Source organism: Epinephelus lanceolatus, chromosome 15 (genome assembly GCF_041903045.1).
Source record: "Epinephelus lanceolatus isolate andai-2023 chromosome 15, ASM4190304v1, whole genome shotgun sequence".
Taxonomy (NCBI): Eukaryota; Metazoa; Chordata; class Actinopteri; order Perciformes; family Serranidae; genus Epinephelus; species Epinephelus lanceolatus.
The window spans coordinates 37,301,711-37,323,763 of NC_135748.1; the positions used below are offsets into that span (position 1 = coordinate 37,301,711).

Here is a 22,053-nt window from a genome sequence, read left to right on the forward strand (position 1 = left end):
GTATTTTTGAAAACAGGGTGTTTCCCTCTATCATTCTCAAAAAAATAAAATAAAATCCACACATGCATTATTAAAAAAATTTCAGCACCAAATGAAAACCTGAATAAAACTGAAGTGCTTTCAAGAGCATGCCACAGCAACAGGCTGCAATATAACCTTAGACCTAAAGCCACGCAGGACAGAAGATGTTGCCCAATCAGAAGCCTGAAAAAAAAAAGGGTTACCAGAAGGCTACCTGGAGCAGTGACCTCCGTACTGCATTGGGAACATAGACTGTTAAAATAATGGAGGTAGCTACTGTGACGTCATCCATTAGTTTGTGTACTCCTGCTCTGAAGCTTTGAGTTTTACGTTTTGACCATGGTCATGTTGGGTTTTTTTGGAGCCAGAAGTGACCATATTTGGGCGGGAGGGTGGCGCTGTGGAGGACACTATCGGCAGACAGCCTATCACTCAAAGTAACTTTAAGCCTTAACAAAATGTAAACAGGTTAGTTATATAAAAATTAGCTCCTGCACAGTTGTTATGAACGGGGATATTAGCCATAGAGAGCAAAACCATTTTTTGCACCAGTTTGTAAACATGTTAATTCCTGCTGTAAAAGTGGACATATTGACACTTGGCGGTATGTGGAGATTGACTTTCTTCTGGAGCCAACCTCAAGTGGCCATTTGAGGAACTGCAGGTTTTGGCACTCCATGCTGGCTTCATTTTTCAGCTGCTTGATTTGGACGCCTCTGTACCTCAATATATTGCAAGAGTAACTAAGTTTATGTGGAAATATATAAAAAGTCCTGTCGGCAAAGCATTATTTTGGTCATGTTGCACAAATTGTTGCCTCATTTGTGATGTTTCACAAAGGAGATAATGGCGCACACTCTGAAGTCTGAAGTCTCAAGCCAAAAACTCAGTTTTCCCTGACTACACATCACCACTGCAAACGGCGTTTCTGAAAAACTTCACCCTGGATGGAGTTTTACAAAAGGCCTGTTTTAGGTGATGTAAAAAGCAGTTTGTGCATTGACAAAAGGCAAAAAACGCACAGAAAAGACTACATTATAAATATTCCTGTGCATATGTGGACTGGGCCTTTTATTTTTGATGATTGTTTTCCTAAAGCTAAGGTAATACTAAACACAATACAGCTAATGTTACCATCAGTAAATGATGCAATTAGCATGCTTAACATCTGACAATATACAGCTGAGACAGAGATGTTAGAAACCAGCCACTGTAAAGAGGAAAACCTCTTTTGATGTTAGTAACAGCATGGCCTTTCCTCTGGTGCCACTCTCTAGAAAGACTTTCAACCAACATTTTTGCCCCTCTATTGATAATAGTTGAAGAATAACAGAATTCATCTCTGATTGTTTCACCTCGCCATTTAGAAATGTTGATTCTACTCAAAAATGAACGTTGTTATGTTACGCTACGCTATGTTATTACGGTTTGTTATCGTATGGACTTTTTTTTTTTTTTTTGGTTAACTTTTCTTTCTTTCGTTTTCTTTTTTCCACAGGACCTGGTGAACACACAGGAGCTACCCTCTTTGTTAGAATCAGCTCTTCACAAGCTGAAGCAGGTTTCTGAGAAATATTCAAGCAAATCTGCCCTCGGTAAGTGTTCTATGACTGTTTGTTGTTTGAAACCTTCCCTGGTCATGGGCCAGTTAATTAACTTATTTTTGGCATGACATTAACAACTATTTCTGTTTGCTCCTCAGCTGCAGATTACCACCAGGTCAGTCAGCAGGTGAAGCAGCTGGAAGGGGACACCACTGCGGTTTTGGAAGAGGTGACCAAAACCAAGAGCACCATGGGACGGGTCCTGTCTGCTTGGGACTCCTACAGTGACTGCTTCAGCTCCCTGCAGGCTTGGCTGGAGCAAGGCTCTGCAGCACACAGCCATGGCCAAAGACCAGAGGTATTACTGCCACATCAACTAAAATATGTCACAAACAAATAATAGAATAGCCGACTGTTACAGACACGTCTTTTTACACACTTCAATCTTCCTCCTCTCTCTTGATTATGATTGCTTTGATCATGTTTTTGTTAAGATGACGTCAGAGATGATGGCGGAGTGGGGATCCCGACAGGCCCACCTGAACGAGGTGGGTAACTTCCTGATCGAGTCAACAGACCCCCAGACCAGCAGGGGCCTGGCAGAGGAGCTGCGCAGACTCAACATGCACTGGGCCGAATTTGTCAAGAAAAACACGTTTGTAAGTTACAGAACAAGGAAAACCTGGCTGGTTAGAAACAGTCAGTCTGATGCTTTATTGTCAATTCATTTCTTGCCAGTGGATTAATCAGTGTATTTAGCCAGCGTGAAAGTACTGTAGATGATATTTTTGATAGAGCATGTACCATATTGCACTCAGTATATGTAACTATATGCGAGGCTTTTTTTGTTTTTTCAGGGTGACTGGCTTTGTTGTTACATGATGGCTTAGTTTCTTCTCTGTTTATTTTCTGTTGAATGACAGCAGGAATTTTGGTAGGTTCATGGCTCATACCTTTGGAATTGAAGCTCCGATTGTCCCATTGTTCTAATTATTCCCATGCTATGATTTGAAGGAGCGGCTTCGAGTTTGGAAGTTGTACTCCACCTTTGCTTTTTGTCTGGAGGCAATTATAAATGCAAAGCTTTTATAGTCTGTGATTATAGCGTATCATTATGTGGCTTCTTTCATTTCTCTGGTTGCATATTGGACAGGTGTTGGAGACACCTCAGTAAAATATCTGTGAAGTGATTCCATCAGACTCTTGTATCATATCCACTGTGATATTAAAGTACAGGAAGCAAGTGTCCATGAAAATGCTGGTGTAAATTGCTGTACTGCATAAACAAGTGCACTATAGTTCAAACTTAACTGTCCAAACACTTTACTGATTGACTTATAGGCTAAAAGCAAGTAATCAGTTTTACACAAGCTTCTTTTGTCTTTGCGAGTATTGAATTTGCTTTTCAGTCTACCTGATATTTAACAGTGTAACTTGTGCTTTTTCCAGGACAACACGGCTGAGCCCAGCGCTGACGTCCAGGCCAGACCCCAAGACATCCAAGCTCTGATCAGAGAAGCCACTCTGATTCTCAGAGAGCCTCTGGAGGCCATGGGAGGTCCCTTACGCACCTACAGAAAAAGAATACAGGTAGGACTAATTGATGAATGAACTACACCTTGGCAGAATGGTGTAGAGTCATATGTTAACTGTCTTAACGTCTGAATGTAACTCAGCTCTGAGCAGGTAAATCTCACATGGTTAATTTCACAACATTTGGAAAAAATCTGGTGTCTTGTTTACCGCATAGGTTTGTACCTCTAAAAAAAAAAAATATATATATATATATATATATATATATATATATTAAATTGATTTAAAATCATGATCAAATCAGTAACAACTTCCTGCCAAACAGCTAGTCCAGCAGAACTGTTTTCAACAATCAGAAAGTTACACATTTTGGCCTAAGATCGAAGTAAGATCTTAGAAATCAGCAAAATCACTTAAACCTTTTGATAACACAGTGTAATGATTACATGTAAAACAGCAGTCTGGTCAGAATTGACACAACCCAAGTCCCATCCACTGTAGTTACTGTCGCTTGGTCAAACAAGCTTGACAAAAAGAGACATGGCGACATCAGTTTAGTTTAGCCTGGTCCCACAGTGTGTATTAGACTAGGTTAGATCTGGGCATCAGGCAACAAAGCTTCAAGAAGTCGACAGTGAGGACTACAGTATGCGATGGAAAGATAAATTCACGATGGAATGATAGATGTTAGATGTTGTGTATATCCAAATAAACACCAAAGGTTTAGCTTAGCATATAGCATATCTAATACAATAGGAAAGGGGGAAAGTCAACTGTTGTTTGCCGTCTTCCAAGTTCACCTGTTATTGGGGCAAAGAGCAACAAGGGCCTAGGACTTACAGAGCTAATTAGAAATAACAGATCTCACATGCAGTCATTTGCCTGTCAAATCAAAGAGTTCTTGAGAATTTTACTTTTCATGACCAGATACATCTCTGTAGAGTTCACTGTTTGCTTTCTCTTTCAGTTCATAATGAGGAAAATAAAAGAATTGGATCTTGAGGGTCTGGCTTCCTCCCCAGAATGCCCAGCAGATCAGTTACAGAAACTGAAGCTTGCTGTACCTGAAGTACGAATGATTGCTTTCCTTTTATTACTTCTTTGATGCAGTTGTGTTCAAAAGCATCCAAGTCTTTGTGTTTTGCTACTGCGCTTATCACATTTTGTCACTAAATAGCCACCTGCAGATACGTTTCGTGAATGTACAGTATGTACTGTTAGTTTATCCATTCATTACCATCCTTTCCCTTAATGTCACCAGGTGATGCAGACCTTGATGGAGGCAGAACAGGTGTGTACAGAGCTACAGCACAGTGTGTCAGGTCTGGACAGTCGTATGGCTGAACTCCTGCACTGGGAGACTGAGGCCAGTGAGCTCTACCAGCTGCTGAGGGCCCAAGACAGACAACAACAACAACAACAGCGGGGCCAGGACCCACGAGCCAGGGTAAGATGGTCCACAGAATAAAAAGGTTGTCCTGCTGTGATGGTTTATGCAAATGTGTTACTCTGAAATAGTGGACTCTCCAATGACAAGCTTATTGTTTTTTCATTAAGAAATCCTTACGCGGCATTGAGGAAACACTAATGGTTGTTCAACACCATTTGTTCCCTTAGGCCCTGATTTCCCGTGGTCTACAGCTGGAGGGCCAGGTGGTTACAGAAGAGCAGGACCTGCAGGTGATGGTGATGACAGGTCAGAAAAACTCACCCATCCAGTACCTCCATGCCACCGCCATGCAGGACCGAGTGCGAGCTGCTGTTGCACAGTCACAGGTTAGTTTTCTTTTTGTACATAGCCTGAGCAAGCCATTGAGTTTTGCATGATCTGTTCTTGATACAACGGTAAACAGGAAGGACATAGCAGAGAATATTAATGTGTCACTTATTCTAATATGTGTGATTTCAATTCCAGGAAGTTGTAGGTATGCTGAGCAGCCTGGGAGCCAGAAGAGACAGAAGCAGAAGCAGAAGCCCTCCAGAAGTGTCTCCTCCATCCAAAGTCTTTAAACAGGCTAAAGAGAGTTCTCAATATCTGACACAGTCAGACAGAGACAGATGGCCAACTAAGCAGCCTGAGACAACGTTAGTTTCTCATCAGCGTCAAACCTTTGTACCAAAGATAGTGCTGCAGGAATACAGACAAGAAAAGGTGACTTCTCCTACAATGCCATATACCTATGCACAAGCTGTCATGCAGACCAGGACAAAGTCGCCACCAGAAGGCTATGCTCAGGCCTGGCCAGAGGCTGCCGTGCAAAAGCCACAGCAGACTCAGGAGCAAGGATTGATACAGCAGCAACAGCCACCGCAGCAAGGACAACTTGACAGACAGACAGAAAAAGAGCTACAACAGCAAGAACTCAAGCAACAGCAGCCACAAGAAGTGCAACAGCAGGGGCCAATGCAAACACAGCCTCAACAACTGCAGCAGAAGCAGGAATGGCAACAGGTGGAACAGCAGCAGCAGCAGGTAGAAATGCATCAATTCCAAGTTAAGCAAGTGGTAACAGAGAGGCCAACACCAGAGCCCCATGAGCAGACTTCCCTTCAACAACCACCAGTAAAGAAACCACATCTGAGCTCCCAGGAGCTTCAGAGCAGAAGGACTCAGGCCATGAAGAACCGGCCCTGGCTTCAGAAGCCAGGCTCAGGAGAGCATAAAACTCCCACTCCAGAACCAGAACAGGATTCCACTCAGGAGATTCAGCTGCAGTCAACCAGAGAAACAGTGGCATCAGTTCAGGTTGTTACACAGCATACAGCATCTACTAGACCACAACCTGAGGCACAGGCAAAGGTTACTAAGCAGCCAGAAGAACAGCAAAAAGAGCAACAAAAACAAGCACAGCAACCTCAAAATCTAGAGCAGCAACAACAACTGCAACATCAACAAAAACAACAAAAAGAGAAGCATCAGCAACAAAAGCCACATCAACTGGAAAAACAACAAAGGCAACAGGAACAATTGCTGCTGCAACAACAACAAGAAAAACAACCACCGCCTATTGTAAGACAGGCTCAACCAGATTCAGACACCAAGGCTAAATCCCAGACTGCTACTATGGCTCAGCCTCACCCACAAACAAAGGCCCCAAGTCAGTCACAGCCCCAAACTACTGCTCAGGCTAAAACTCAGGCAGCGGCCCACGTGCCAGTGCAGTCCGCAAGTATGTCCCTCACTTCCACAGACAGTCAGCAACCACTGAAGACCACGCCCCAGACCACAGTGAGCCAAGGTCAGCCGCAAACACAAGTTCTTCCACAGCCCTATGGCCCCGTGAAGACACAGTCAGTGACCCAGCAGCAGACACAACAACAGCTCCAGCCTCAGGTTCAGACTCAATCCCAAACATGTGCCTCAGGTGGACCTCAACCATCTGTGCAGCCGCAGGGTCTACTTCTTGGCCCACCTGTAGTTCAAGTGCAGACATTTTCTCAAGTCAAACCTTCTTCCCCTATGCAAGCTTCATTTCAGGGTCAAATACCGCCTCCTGTGCCATCCCACATTCAGCTTCGAAGTCATCCACAGTCCTGGTCTCCTGTCAGGCCGCCATCCCCTAAGCCACCAACACAAGCTCAGATGACCCAACCTCAAACCCATGCTCAGTCAGTGCCTCAACCTCAAACTCATCCTCAGTCAATGTCTCAGCCTCAAACCCATACTCAGTCCACGACGCAGGTTCAAACCTGTCCTCAGTACATGACCCAGCCTCAAACCCATCCTCAGTCCATGATCCAGCCTCAAACCCATCCTCAGTCCATGACCCAGTCTCAAATCCATCCTAAGTCCATGGCCCAGGTTCAAACCCATGCTCAGCCAACGGCCCAGCCAAGTCATACCCAACCTTCAGCTCAACAGACCCAAGCTCCTCATGTAGTCCGGCCTCAGGGTCCTATTCAGCCGATGACTCAGTATCCCGCACATGCTCAGCCCGAGGTCCAGCACCCAGGCCATATTTCCCAGGGCCAAATCCATGCTTGGACTCAAGTTAGAGGCTCATCCCCAATGTCTGTCCAGTATCCACAAGCTCCAGCACAACATCCTCTTTACCCCCAAGGTTACTCCCAGGGACAGTCTCCAACCCACCAGTGGCCACCCAAACAAGAGCCTCAAACACAGCCTGCTGCCCAGCAGAGGCATCCAGTTCCCCAGTCATACCCTCAGCAAAGAGGTCAAGCTCCACAGTCTCAGGCTTACCCAGCAGTTCAGGCTCAACAACAGTGGCCCCAAGTTGGGCCCCAACAAGGACCTCAGGTTGGGTATTCTCACATGGGGCCATCATACGCTCAGCCTCAGATGCAAACACAAACCCAACCCTGGGCTCAAACACAACCCCAAATGAGACCCCAGAGTTCCATGCAACATCAACCTCAAATGGGAGCTTATAATATGTTTCATATGCAGGGGCAACAAGGCCAAGTTCAGCAACAGACTTGGGTTCAGGCACCGCCCCAATGTCAGCCACAGCCGTATCCCCAGCCTTATCCCCAGCCTCAATCTCAGAAATATTCACAAGTTCAGCATCAACCTCAGCGTCACCCTCAGCCTCAGATGCAAGCTCAAACACCTCCCCAATCGCAACCACCACACCCAGCCCATCCTCAGCTTCCTTCTCAGCCTCAGATCCAACCCCAGCAGCAGGTCCAGTCCCAAACACACATCCAGACGCTGCCACTGGTACAAGTAAAACCCCAGGCCCAGACTCAGCAGCCTCAGCCCAGTCTTCAGTTCCAGCAGCAGCCTCCACAACCCAAACATCAGGTCCAGCTCCAACAACAACCGAAGATTCAATCACCAACTCAACCAAAAGGTGAATCCCCTCCACAACCCAAACGTCTGGCCCAATCACTACTTCAATCAGAGGTTCAATCACCGACTCAACCCAAGGTTCAATCACAGACCCAACTTAAGGTCCAATCAAAAACTCAACCTAAGGGTCAGCCACAGACCCAAACTAAGGTGCAGTCACCAACACAACCCAAGGCTGAATCAGTGGCACAGACTTTACCTGAGCCCCAGTTACTCCCTCAGCTCATGGCTCAGTCAACAGTCAAGGCTGAATCACCACCACAACCCAAACCACAGGCCCAAACAGCACCACTACCTGAAGCTCAATCACAGACCCAACCGAAGGTTCAGTCATCAACCCAACCTAAGACCCAATCACCACCACAACCCAAATCACAGGCCCAAGCAGTACCACTACCTGAAGCTCAGCCACCAACTCAACCCAAGGCTCAATCACCGCCACAACCCAAACCACAGTCCCAAACAGCGCCACTACCTGAAGCTCAATTACCAGCTCAACCCAAGGTTCAGTCGCCAACCCAACCCAAAGCCCAAACACTGCCACAGCCCCAACTTCAGGCTCAGTCACCACCACTACCCAAGGCCCAAACTGGACCACAGTCTAAGGCTCAGTCACCCCCACAGGCCAGACCTCAGACCCAACCACCTCCACAGTCAAAACCTCAAACTCAGTCTCCTCCGCAACCCAAACCTCAACAGCCCCAAACTGTTCTCCTCCCCCAGGTCAATGTGCTGCCTCAGTCCCTGTCAGAGTCACCAGAACTATGCATGAAACCTCTGGCCCTGGCCCAGGCGCCTCCCCAGGCCTACACAGAGGCTTATGCCAAGGCCCAGGCTTTGGCCAGAAATGGCTTTGAGGAGGCCAAGCACTGTCTGCAGGAGCATATCATGGAATGCATTAATGTGTTTAAAGACAAATCTTTATCGTCTGAGCCAGCATCAGTGAAAGAGGTAATTTTAACCACTTCTGTGTTGTAATATCATAATCAATGAGTACCCTCAATCAGTAAGCTTTAATTTGCAAAATGTTCATGCATTTAAAACAGTTCACCCAGTTCATGAAAACTACATTTGATATTGTAAACGCTCTGTGGCGACGTCGGTTTATGACACACAGGGGCTGAAGAATTAATGTAGATAAAAAGTGTGTGCTGCAGTAACTCTTAAAGGGAAGATATTTCAGATAAAATATGCCACATTAAACACGCTACTTCTCTTTTGTCCTATTAAAGTTTTTATCTGAAGTTTCTAACTGAATAAGTTTGAATAATTTTCCAAGAACCAGTCTGCAATTATATATGTGCTTTTCCCCTCAGGAGACCCTGAAGACCCTGGACCCTGAGTTGCTTGAGGAGTTCTTGAGGGCAGCCAAAGGCATGGAGGCCTTTTGTACCCCGTCACAGCTCAGAGACATGGAGTTCTTCACCCAGTCTGTCATGACACAGTGGGAGGTAGGACACACTCACTTAATGTGTGAGATTTATATTAATGTGTGGGACTTTAAAAACTGTTAATGGGGGATAGTTCAGCAGTCTTAATAAGGCTTTACGTGTTCTTCGAGGTTAAAGTGTGTCAGATAATTGGTTGTGCATGTCAGCCATGTACTAAAGCTGTTGCAACATTTTCTGCTTGTGTCAGCTTTAGATATGAATTTGCATGCATATAAAGCATTCATATTATAAACCTTTTTAGTGAATACTGTGTTCTAACATGTCATGTGGTTGTTTTGAATTTATTTTATTTTATCTCCCAGGCTGCGAGAGCTGAGATCTTGGGCTTTTTACAACAATTACGTGTTGAAGTAACAAGGAAAGACTTTAACAAAGCTGCCCTGCAGTGTGAGATGCAGTTAAGCTCCAGCTTAGAAAACCAAGCGCAGGTAGCTAAATTACAAGAGCTATATTCTTGGCAGGTGTGCTATGGTGGATGGGTACGCAGCCAGGTTCTCTGCTCTGCTTGACTAACCTTTTTCCTCCATCTTCCTTGCATGCCTCCAAGGAGACTCATGGGACTTGGTAATTGCAACACTTCATTCTAGGTTCTCTTTAAAAAGAGTGCTGTTTTTGTTGGGTGTGTTCACAGTTCGCTTTTATGGAAGCCCATTTCTGCCAGTGTAATGGAACAAATCATTACAAGTCATTATACAGAGAAACTTTATCAAAATAACAACTAAATGCCACAAAATCAAGAGAAACTTTCTTAAAATCAGTTAGTATCTCAAAATAATGAGACATTATACTAAGTCATAATTTTTGAAAATATATTTTCGTTATTTTGAGATGCTAACTCATTATGTTGTGATACTACATCATTGTTTTGGAATACAAACTCATTGTTTTGAGAAATGTAATGTTTTGAGAGACTGTCATAATTTTTGAAAAAGATTATTTTGAGATGCTGACTCATAATTTTTGGATACTTAATTGTTGCTTTGAGATAACTTATTTTTGAGATACTAAGTTCTTATTTTAAGATACTACATCAATATTTAAAGATACTAAGTCATTGTTTCGAGATACTAACTTATTATTTTAAGATACTAAATAATTGTTTTGAGATACTCACTTTTTGAGATACTAACTCACTGTTTCGCGATACTAACTCACTGTTTTGAGATACTGAGTCTTTTCTTTAGATACTGAGTCATTGTTTTGAGATACTAAGTCGTTATTTTAAGATATAAAGTCATTATTTGAGATACTAACTCATTATTTTGTGATACTAAGTCATCATTTTTGAGATACTTAATCATTATTTTGAGATACAAATTCATTATTTTGATATATTTACTCATTTTTTTCAGATACTAACACAATTTTGAGATTCTAATTACTTAAAGAAAGTTTCTCATTATTTTGAGATACTAAATTATTATTTCAAGAAAGTTAGTCATTTTCACTTTTGACTTTTCTTTTAGGATTTATTATCCACAACATTGTCAGAAATGGGCTTCCATACTATATAGCCCTGTTTAGTACCTTGATTTTATTGTAACTTGCTGGGTCAGAGAAGAAAAACACAGGAAACCTACACAACATAAAAAAACTAAATTAAGTAACGTTAATAAACATCTCAACAGTATAGAGGAAATCACATTTTCAGTTGAAAATGAAAACAGCATTCTGTTGTGTGCAGTTCATCTGTGGGCTGCTGTCATCTGGGGGTTAACTTGTGTGTTGCAGTATTTCTGTCAAGCTGTCAAAACCAAGCTTGAGAGATAAATGAGATTTTGTCATATTAGATGCTGTTACACAGGACAAGCAAAGCTAACAATATAAATATAGTATTTTCAGATGTGTATGCATCTAAAAAATAAAACAAAAATCTTAAACTAAAACAAGATTGGGTTGTAAGCCTTGGAAGCATTAATCATTTGGCTTCAGATCCAGTTGTTAGCACGCCTGTTTATTCATTTTCACTCTTTCAACATTCACCAGGCTTGTTTCTCAGCCGAGGGCAGCTTTGCCCAAGCAGGGCAGCACCTCGAGGCCTTGAAGGAGCTGTGTGACACCCTGAGCCCTGAGGATGCTCACCGCCTGGCCCAGACTCAGCTGAGGGAATGTGAGACGAGGCTGGCTGCCATTCAGCGACAGTTCAGCGGAGACCAAGACGCGCCACTCCCTGATTCGAGGCAAGATATTATTGAGTGCGTAATACAGTCTTCTAAACAACAGACAGTGAGAAAGTCATTTATTTGTTATCCTAAATTGACCTGCCTGTGGTACTGAATTACACTATCTCAGCCTCTTGACAGATTCTTTGTCCTGTCTTAATAGTTTCTGAATATGAAGTTATGTGACCCGTTGCATTTGATGTTTGGAGATGGAGGATCATTTTTTTTCTACATAGTCATTTGTTATGGGTTGTAGGTCATGAGGCTCTTCAAACTTCATAAGCCAAACATTCCAGTGCTACTTGTGGCTGTTTTAAGACAGACGCTGTCTTGTGCAGCGGCTCAGATAAAATTTTAAACGGAAACACAAGCCGAATTATTCTCCTCATTTCTGTTTCACAGGATTCCTGTTGCCTTCAGTGAGGATCTGACCGCACAAAAGGAACCCACAAGACCAAGTGACAAACCTCTGGTCTCAGCTGAGGTATGACTCATTCCCATTGAAACCATGTACTATTTTGATTTAACTCGGCAATTAGTTAAACAGTTTTTCTCTCAGAAAACATTTGCAGAACATGCTAGCATGTCTCCCGTCACAAATTTTTCACATTTCCACGTTGTCCGCATTTATACCTGTAAGATTATATTGTCTTCTACAGATAACCACTGAGCAGCTCCAGAGGTTTGAGATGACAGTTAACAAGCTATTCCTCTTTTTTCAGGTGTTGCCAGTGAAGACAGCTGGTGTAGCGAAGAGGGAGGTTGAAAAGCACCCTTCTGTGGACGATGAAGTCACCAAAAAGGAGGCTTTGGAAAGGTATTCTGAATTAAAGGGATAGTGCACCCAAAAATGAAAATTCAGCCATTATCTACTCACCCATATGCCGAGGGAGGCTCAGGTGAAGTTTTAGAGTCCTCACATCACTTGCGGAGATCCCAGGGGAGAGGGGGTAGCAACACAACTCCACCTAATGCAGGCTGACGGCGCCCCAGATTAAAACGTTCAAAAGAACACGTGAGCACAGTGTACAGAGAGGCAGTTAGAGCTACAGGCCACAATGAGGCTAAAAACAGAGTTCAAATGACGTTTTTCCAAACAACTTTTTATGTCGGGGCTTCAGGACACTTGGATCACTACGGACAAGCAGTATGGAGATATTTTGTGGTTTCAATTCTATGTTTTTGGACGTTTGAATCTGGGGCGCCGTCAGCCTGCATTAGGTGGAGTTGTGTTGCTACCCACTCTCCCCTTGGATCTCCACAAGTGATGTGGGGACTCTAAAACTCCACTTGAGCCTCCCTTGGCATATGGGTGAGTAGATAATGGCTGAATTTTCATTTTTGGGTGCACTATCCCCTTAAGCACAGTTTTAGCTTCGATAATTATAATTTAACATAACATACAATGTATTGATCAAAACTAGTTGGAGGTCTTTATATTCTACGTTTAGTCATTGTCTTTTTTGTTCTGACTCATAAAATCTCCAGATATGAGAACTGTAAAAGGGCTCTGCAGGCACAACTGGCTAAAAATGAACAGAGCATCGAGGATGTCCCCTCTGACTCTGTCTCTCTGAAAGGTCTGCATACACGGCTCCAGGAAATACAGGTATGCTTTAAGTTTGTGTGCAACAGAAAGAAATATAGATCTAGACTAATTATTAGACAATTAACCCTCCCTAGTCCCGCCCCTTTTTGCTCTGTGCTACAGTAACAGTTGAGCAAGCTTGTTAACCAACAGGACCTCGCTCAACTTCCCCCTTTCCTGCTGTTAGAATTAGATATGCTGTGCGCTAAACTCGTCTTTGTTGAAAAGAAAACCTCAATTTGAAGAAGGTTAAATGTTTGGCTGGGAGACTGTCACAGTCTTCACAGAGACATTAAATTGTATATAGTCACATCTTAAGTTAGCTACTGTTAGCAATATGAAAGCTAAGAAGCCAGCTAATATGGCTACATCCTAAGAGTAAACCTAATGTCGTATCAACACCATCAGCAAGCTATGCTTCCTCATTTATGTGGCAACGTTCAAGAGATTTGGAAAAGGACAGATTGATTGGTAGCTGATATATTATTAGGATGACATATTACTACTGTAAGGCTACATGCCACCCCAAAGTAACTAACATAACCTTCTACAGTAAAAAGACACAAACGTTAGGTCAGCACCACGGTCTGTAAAATGTTAATGGGGAAAAATGGTAGAAACCTCAGGAAGAGCAACTGAGGAGGGATCCCTCTTCCAGGATGGACAGACGTGCAATAGATGTCGTACAGAACAGATCAGCATAATAAATTTACAGTAATCCATATGACAAAATGATACATAAAGAGAGACAGAGAGAGATGCAGGACAGACAGTAATGAGAGAACAAGCCGAGTTAGTGACATGCAGTAAAGCTGAGTTAGCGATATGCTTTTCAACTTATATTGATTCTCTCAATTTTCCAGAATCTGAGAGAGACAGAAGGAGAGAAGGGGCTCAGTGTATTATAGAAGGTCCCCCGGCAGAATAGGCCTATATCAGCCTAACTAGGGGCTGGTCCAGAACAAGCCTGAGCCTGCCCTACCTATAAGCTTTATCAAACAGGAAAGTCTTAAGTCTAGTCTTAAATGTGGAGATGCGCTTCCATAGTCCTTTCTGTCGTTCTTGAAGCTGTATTGCCTGATGCCCAGAAACTACCTCATAAACATTGCAGCAGCCGGCTAAGCGGAACCATTGCTGCCGTGTTTCATTTTGTTAAAGTTGTCCGACTTAGCAACAGTGAATAACGGGGGCCGCGGGATTTAAATTCAGTCAATTGTTTCAGTTTCTGGTGTTGACATTTGTTTCTGTACTACATTTACTAAGTGAATCAATCCCCGTGACATGCCAGTAATCTTGAGTCGAACTCCTTCTTTCCCAGTTCTTGAGGCAAGAGACAGAGTCTCTGTGGTCTGAGTATGCGAACCAGTGCTCACAGTGTTCCCAGTTGAGCGGGAACACTGGTCTGGAGCAAGAGAAGGCTGAGCTGCAGGAGCAGTGGCGCAGCCAACAGTCCAAACTTCAGAAGAGGGGTAGCTCGCTAGGCGCCGCCCTCAGACAGATCGACTCCACCGAGAACCACATGGTGGACTTCACTGACCGTCTGGACCGCTACCTGAGACAGCCCAAAGACGTCACTGCCTTCACACTGGCCAACACCAACATCCTGAAAGATATCAAGGTCCGCTGTCAGCCATCAATACCTTTCATTTGTGTTCTGTCCATCTGTGACACAGAAGTCATGTATGCAATAATCAATATTATTGATAGTGACTCCTCTCTGAGGCTGAGATTTACCAGAAGTATATAACCTCTTACTGATTGCTGAGAATCACAAGAGATGATCAAGACTAAAGGTGTGTTTAAACAGAAGACGTCCATGTGGGTTGAAAATGTTTCTTCAGCAATATACCCTATTTGAAATATGTTTTCAGCCAAGTACTCCTCTGACCAGTGCAAAACATTTTTGTTAAAAAAAAAAGAAAGAAAAAAAAAGCCTATATAAAGGGCACTTTAAGACCTAGAGTTGTCTTGCTTTGGTCAAAACAATTCACAAGTTAGATTTGGGCAAATAAAAACGGAAAAATGCTTTGCTGCAGTCTGAATGCACTTTAGCATGAATCTTAACGTTGTGCTTGTAGCTGAAGCAGCTTTGGCAGAAAAATGTGCATATTGAATTTGTTAACAAATCTCACACCTCCTAGCCATCTTAGCTTACGCTGCACTTTGCTTCCTCTAACGATAGGAACTGGATGACAACATTCAGAGCGAGCTGGACCAGCTGTCCCGTCTAGACCCTGAATCCAGCGATCTGGACCCCAGAGACAGTTGTCCTCTGTCCCGAGAAGTTGAGACTCACAAAGCCAGCCTGGATCAGCTCCGACAGCAGGTCCGGAAGAGCGAAGCAGCCGCACGTGCCCTCGACCGCTTCCTCATGTCATTGCGCACTGTGGATGAAGACATCTCTGGAGTCCAGGGCGCCCCCTGCAGTGACCCTGTGGTACTGCAGGACTGTCGCTCCAAGCTGGGTCTGATCAGGCAAAGCATTGACAGTCTTAAGGAGAAGGCGCCTCAGCTGGATGTGCTCCTGCAGGGCGCCAGGCTGACAGTCACCAGGGAAGGTGTCCCGGCCTCCTGCCTGGACATGGTGACCGCTCTGCTGAGGAGGCTGGAGGAGGCTGACAGCGGGCTGGCCGGACAGCAGAAGGGTCTCCAGAAGGAGACACAGAGCAAATCACTGGGCCTGAGGAAGAGGACGCTGCTGGGGGAGCTGAGTAAGCTGCAGGAAACAATAGAAACACAAGGCCTGAAGGAGCCCACCATACCTGCTGTACAAAACAGGTGTGTTTTGTCTGTCTTCATGCTGATGCAACAATACTCAAGATTTCTTTTTCATGGTTGTAATTTTTAATACCTTAATGCTGTTTTTTAGGGTTAGGGTTCTGATGTTGTTTTTAATGGCATCCTTTTCATTGGGGTGTATGTTAAAGTTTACTCTATGAATCAGAGTTGGCTTGCTTCATGCACACGAGATGTTTCTTAGAATATAAATCTAAGACTTGCAAAATCTTTTTGCAGAATTAAAAGCCGAATTCCTAAAATGACATCTTGATAATGATCCTGTATTTTCCAGGCTACGTGCCCTGTCAGATTTGGACGGTCAGGTGCAGGCGCAGCACGCAGAGCTCAAGAACCTCCGTGAACTTCAGGAGAAACAGGGAGGAGAAGAGCACGTCCTTCAGGAAGTGGAGACTCAGTGGAAGGAGATTCAGAGAGCTTTTTCTGACAGGTATGTTAAACAGGAGCCGGTTCATTAAAGAATAAGTGACTGCTGGCCACCTCAGCAATATGTGTTAGCTCAGGGTTCCTACACAGTATGGAGATGTATGGAATTTAATTTCAGTAATTTCCAGGTCTGGATAAGTATGGAAAAATATTAGTGTTTCCTGACTATTACCCCTGCTCTGAATTCTAAAATATAAAGTTAGGATTTTTGAAAATAAATAGATCATACAAGCAGAGTATTTTTCTTGGTGTTTAGCACTGTGTGAGAGATTGCAGGACAGAGGGAGCCTGATGCCGTCAAAAGCAAGGCGAGAAGAACGGCGTACAACTGAATTCACACTTCTCTATAAGTGTACGTCACAGCCTGCAGAACAGCTCTATCCTAAGTGCCTTATACCTGAACCAAATCTGGAAATCTGAGACCAAATTAGTTTGAAATAAAATGTGGCAAATTATTGAATTGCATATATATAAGCATCACAAATTACCAAATGTTAAGCTTGTTGAACATTTCTGAATTATGCGGTGATGTTACCAGAAAAGTAAATCTTTTCAGCATAAGGAAACCTTTATGGCTGCGTCTGTCATCTCTTACGTGGACACAGTGAATAATCTTAAAAAATGTTGTCCACCTTTCTGCAGAACAGTTTGGACTAAATGGCCACAGTGGGTAAATGCAAGTTTTCCGAGAGCTGGCTTGGCAATCGTACATATAAAACCTGGTTGGCGAAGGATTCTAAATGGGAAAAGAAAGCTAGACACAAACTTTGTGTAAAATCATTTGACATCTAAAACATGCAGAAGGTGGCAATTGTAAGCCATATGCAAAGGCGGAAGTACTGTTGTTTGATCACAACATCCTCTATGCCCAGACTCAAAACGTTTTTGGACCAACCCACTGAGAAAAGTCTGGAAAAATATGGCATTTTGAAATGGAAAATGTGTTAAAATTGAGCTTACACTGTAACTGTTAACATAAACAGATATGTTAAGCTGTGTAACAAACTGACCTTAGCCGACTAGTCACTGTAACTTCTACTGGATGTGGATACTGTAATAAAAATAGTAATATTAGCTAGAAGGAAATTCATGTAAGCTCTTCATACAGCAGGGTTGCAGCGGTATACCTGTTTCAAAGTATACTGTGATATGAACATTAGAGGTAATCGTTCTGTGTATATTTGCTTAGCTACAATATTGAATAAAATGTAGTCATTTTCAAAAGGGAGACTGTTTACACAAAAAAAAGTGTTTCCAAGTTTCATTTATAGTAATAAAATGTTTGTTCAACCAAAAATAACCCTTCAATTTTTATTCCTTAAGAGTCATTCTGACTGATAATAATAATTATTCTGTAATACCGTGATATTTTCTGAAACAGTTATCATACCTTGAAAATCTCATACCGTTTCAACTGTGTCTTACAATTCTTTTTGGGTGCTAAGGTGAACATTTTCAGCTGCACACAGGTATGTCAGGCCAAAAGCATTGTATGTATGGCTGACAGAAGGCAAGACATGGCTTAAAATCCCTTCTGTTGTTGTCTTCCTGTGGCAGGAAGAAGCAGTGCAGCGTCCTGCTGGAGCTTCTGAAAAAGTTCCAGAGCTGCCGCAGTCAACTGAGCAGCACCATGCAGAAAGCAGAGCAGACCATCAGTGAGCGGGCTTCCTACCTGGGCAAGGAGAACCTGCAGAGAACCATTACCACGGTCAGTCCACAGAAACAACACTGTTGTGTCTGCAGAAATCCTTCATGTACAGTTGACAGGATTTACATGTAATAAGAGTGTTAGGACACATGCACAGTAAATGAAAAAGACCAGTAGATGGCAGACACATTCTAAAATAAGCTCAGTCACTGTGTGTTCAGGTCTACTGTATGCTCACATGTATGTCTGTTCAGGTCCGTGACATTAAGAAAGAGCTGGGTGGTATTGGAGAGGGCGTGGAAGAAATGAAGGGTGTTTGCCGACAGCTGCAGACTCAACTGAAGAAGTTCCCAGACTGCAGTGAGGTGCCCTTTGAAGGAGAGGCTAACACACTTATGGACAACTGGCTGGATGTAAGAAACTGTGTCTCATTCCCCGAAAAATCAGACAGGAGCATATGAAATGAGTACTTTTCATATTTATAAACAAATAGATGTAAGTTTAGCTGTCTAGTTACTATGTCAGAAAAATAAATTTAACAACATTGCTTGGCTCCCCCTAGTGGATTACAGCATCTCCAGCTCTGTCTGTGAGAAAAATTACAATTACATTTTAAATCTGCACAAGTTACAAAATGTCTAAATGTTATAAATTCTGATTGTAAAACTTCTTTTTATAACTTAACTTGCCTGAATGTTTATTTTTGATGCCCTTGCAGGTGACAGAGAAGACAGATACCTACATGGATAACCTGCAGGTGGGGCTGGAGCTGTGGGAGAAGCAGCTGATGCTGGGGGGAGAGGTGGACGGCTGGGCAGGGGCCAAACTGGTCCTGTTTGCTGAGAGCCATCCCTTCCACAATGAGCAACAAGTACTCGCCATGAGGGTAGGATTCCCCATAGATTTAAAATTCTTATTGTTCCCTGCTAGTCTGAGCATCGTCCCAAAAAGAGCATTTGTTGGAGATTTAGATGGAAAACAGTGAACTATTGTGACACTTAAAAATTGCCTCTTCCCTGATCTTTTACTTTTTCACATATATATCATTTATATGTAGGAGATGAGTTTTATTATTTTTGTTGCTTTGTAGGATGAGATCCACGCCAATGAGGAGAACATTGAACATTTCCACAAGAAGTCTGTCGAGATCCAGGAGATGCTGCAGAGTCGGGAGGCGCCACTGGAGCTGCAGGTGAGTTTCAGTGCTTATAGATCTGTATTCTGGCTCTCAAATTTAGTGTTTGTTACCTCCGCCAAAAAGGTTACTTTTCGGCTGTTTGTCAGCAGGATTATAAAAACTACTGGCCCAATTTTCCTCAAACTTGCTGGAAGGGTGTGGCATGGGCCGAGGAAGAACTTATTATATATTGGAGTGGATCTGAATCAGGGAGCAAATACATAAATTATTTTAACTTTTGTTAAACTAGACGTATGCGACATTGATAACCTGGGCCAGGATTTGCACGCACACAGCTCTCACCTAGAACATCAGCAGCAAACATGGAGGTGGCTGAGCTGAAATGGGGGTAGCTAGCAGTGCAGTGACAACAAGTGCAACAGTGTTGACATAGCTAACAGCGTTGACGGAGTTAGTCACCCACAGTCGTGACTCAGGACAGTGTTATCAGCGGCAACAGCAGTATCATCACTACCATATGTGCACCGCTCTCCCACACATGCCTGGCAATGCACAGTGCACAGTGCAGAGTGGCAGCTATTAGCTAGCTATATTGCACCTTTGACATTACGAGAAAAGGCATTTGGCCTCGGTTCTGCGCTCTCTTTGACTTTCTAGTTTTACAATGTCTGTATCCTTATTACAATGTCTCCATAAGGTGATGGAGACCCAGCTGAGGAAGAGGATGGAGCAGGTGAAGGAGCTGTTTGCCGACTGCACCGACGTCTTTGAGGAACTGGTAGCTGTGAAGAAACACCTAACTGAGAAGATAGAGGAGTGCCAGTGCGCTGTAGAGGGTATCCAGTGTTCTGTCAACAGTGTTGATGCGTCACAACCAACGGTGGAGGATGAGTTACAGGTACACAGCTGTTACATGTTGTAACTCACTTTTGTTTAATGCTTTATTTGATAGAGCTTATTTGTAGATTAAAAAAAATCACATATATACCCCACACTATATATTTCTGTGATTTTCTGCCTTCCAGATTTTCAGAATTCAGTGTCACATGTGTGCAGCTTTTACAGTTTGATATGATTTAGTAAAAAAAAAAAGCCTTTGACCTTGACATACTGTAAGGATGATAATGGGGCCCTAACTTCACAAAATTATGTCAAATAAATCACTGTCATTGCCCTCTGTGTTCCTGATGTATGTTGTTGGTATATCAGCATCTACAGTGACATTAAAAAATTTACAGTACCGTCTGGTTATAATGACAGAATTAGTGTAAGAAATATGTCAAACTTGTGTACACTCTTAGGAACGTAAAAATGCTGATGAATGGTGTTATTAAGAAAAGGAAATTTGAATTCTTTAACAAAATTTGGAGTTTATTTAATTCACATTAATGATCGTGGCTCTTTTCCTTTGATTCTACTGTCACTAGAACATCCAGCATTGCCACTGTTTTATCTCCTCACCAGAATCTGTGTGACGATCTGGAGACTCAGGAGGAGCAGGCTGAGGCAGCGCTGAAGGAGGTTGGTTTGATTTCCAGCGTGGCCAGTCCTCAGGTGCTGGAGGCGCTGTCTGCAGACTGCGACAGGCTGAAGGAGGCCATTTCCCGCACCAAGGAGATGATCCACCTGAAGAGAGAGGAGAGGGACAAAGGCCTGCTCAAGGTTATCAAAGGTTAGTCAGTAGGTCTAACATGAGTGTGTTTTCATTCATGTATAGTCAATTATGATTTTTAAAGTACTCTGTTTATTTTTGCCATGGCACTATAGCATTGGCAATGGATACCAAAAGACTCAAACTTATTTATTAACCTTTTTTAACAGTCCATGATCTGATTTATTTTGCAACAAAGCAAAAAAATAAATAAAAGTAAATGTAAAAGATGCACTGTATGATGGAACCTAATTTGTAGCTATTCTTTAATATTTTATTTATGAATCATGTTTTGTAATCTCATACGAGGGTCATATTTTTCTTGTTTTTATTCCAGATGAAAAGCAGTCGTTTGAGGAGTGGTTCCAGGACCTGCAGCTGTCTGTCAATGAGTGCTTTGAGCAGCCTGAGAGCAGAGCAGACGTGGAAACATCCCTGCAAAAACTCACTGTAAGTGGCTGACTAAGCTGACGCATCTATACATACTGTAGATTGTTGGATGATGAATGGGTCCTCACGGTTTCTTAATGTCCATCAGGCTTTCTTGAAATCCAGGGATGCAGAGAGACGTCTGGAGCAGCTGAAAGATCAGCTGGAGAGAGGCAGCAAGCAGGTTCCTCCTCAGCAGCTCTCTGAGTTTAAGGACTGGCTGAAGGAGCAGGAGAAGGAGGTGGGCAGGTTCAGAACCCACTGTGACAACAAGCAGAAACAAATGGAGCCACTCCTCAGTGACTTGAACAGGTAATTACCTCCGCCATGGAGGTTATGCTTTAGCCGGCGTTTGTCTGTTTGTTTGACTGCAAAATAACTCAAAAAGTTCTGAACGGATTTTGATGAAATTTTCAGGAAAGCTTGATAATGGGACAACGAACAGATGATAACATTTTGGTGGTGATCGGTTGAAGCGAAGTGGATAAAATAATAAAATAGCGGGAAATCTGAGCTGCTGCGGAGGTCTGTGCTCTCCGAGTGCTTTTCTAGTTACTTCTTTGGTCCACTGAACAGCAAGTCAGCAAATTATGATAGATATATTTCTGCTTCTGCTGATGTAATAGTCATGATGTTAAGTGTAGAATCAGGACTTTCTGATCTGTAATCTCACAAACTACAGACTAGGGCTGTCAATGAATATTTTAAATTCGAATTTAAATTTGAATTTGAAAAAAAGCGAGAGGTCCGCGATCGTTTATAACGTAATGTTAAAGATAATTGTTTTATGTGTTTTAATGTGTAGGTATGTAGCCTAAATGTTTTCAAAGACGTTTATGTTGAAATAGTAAGC

At 42.9% G+C, this 22,053-nt stretch overlaps 1 protein-coding gene across 1 annotated transcript in view; it reads left to right on the forward strand.

Annotated features, from left to right (window-relative positions):
• The window catches only part of syne2b (spectrin repeat containing, nuclear envelope 2b), a 220,340-nt gene that overhangs the window by 43,906 nt on the left and 154,381 nt on the right, over nucleotides 1-22,053 (forward strand). Inside the window, exons 16-40 of the mRNA XM_078175419.1 lie at nucleotides 1,520-1,616; nucleotides 1,724-1,923; nucleotides 2,060-2,224; nucleotides 3,015-3,155; nucleotides 4,066-4,167; nucleotides 4,360-4,545; nucleotides 4,716-4,874; nucleotides 5,014-8,862; nucleotides 9,228-9,362; nucleotides 9,665-9,790; nucleotides 11,349-11,557; nucleotides 11,927-12,008; nucleotides 12,247-12,341; nucleotides 13,013-13,133; nucleotides 14,431-14,730; nucleotides 15,295-15,890; nucleotides 16,183-16,338; nucleotides 17,892-18,042; nucleotides 18,237-18,395; nucleotides 18,701-18,868; nucleotides 19,073-19,174; nucleotides 19,818-20,018; nucleotides 20,585-20,792; nucleotides 21,109-21,221; nucleotides 21,310-21,512. Of these exons, the coding sequence (XP_078031545.1) occupies nucleotides 1,520-1,616; nucleotides 1,724-1,923; nucleotides 2,060-2,224; nucleotides 3,015-3,155; nucleotides 4,066-4,167; nucleotides 4,360-4,545; nucleotides 4,716-4,874; nucleotides 5,014-8,862; nucleotides 9,228-9,362; nucleotides 9,665-9,790; nucleotides 11,349-11,557; nucleotides 11,927-12,008; nucleotides 12,247-12,341; nucleotides 13,013-13,133; nucleotides 14,431-14,730; nucleotides 15,295-15,890; nucleotides 16,183-16,338; nucleotides 17,892-18,042; nucleotides 18,237-18,395; nucleotides 18,701-18,868; nucleotides 19,073-19,174; nucleotides 19,818-20,018; nucleotides 20,585-20,792; nucleotides 21,109-21,221; nucleotides 21,310-21,512 (8,024 nt within the window). The remainder of the gene's footprint in view (nucleotides 1-1,519; nucleotides 1,617-1,723; nucleotides 1,924-2,059; nucleotides 2,225-3,014; nucleotides 3,156-4,065; nucleotides 4,168-4,359; nucleotides 4,546-4,715; nucleotides 4,875-5,013; nucleotides 8,863-9,227; nucleotides 9,363-9,664; nucleotides 9,791-11,348; nucleotides 11,558-11,926; nucleotides 12,009-12,246; nucleotides 12,342-13,012; nucleotides 13,134-14,430; nucleotides 14,731-15,294; nucleotides 15,891-16,182; nucleotides 16,339-17,891; nucleotides 18,043-18,236; nucleotides 18,396-18,700; nucleotides 18,869-19,072; nucleotides 19,175-19,817; nucleotides 20,019-20,584; nucleotides 20,793-21,108; nucleotides 21,222-21,309; nucleotides 21,513-22,053) is intronic.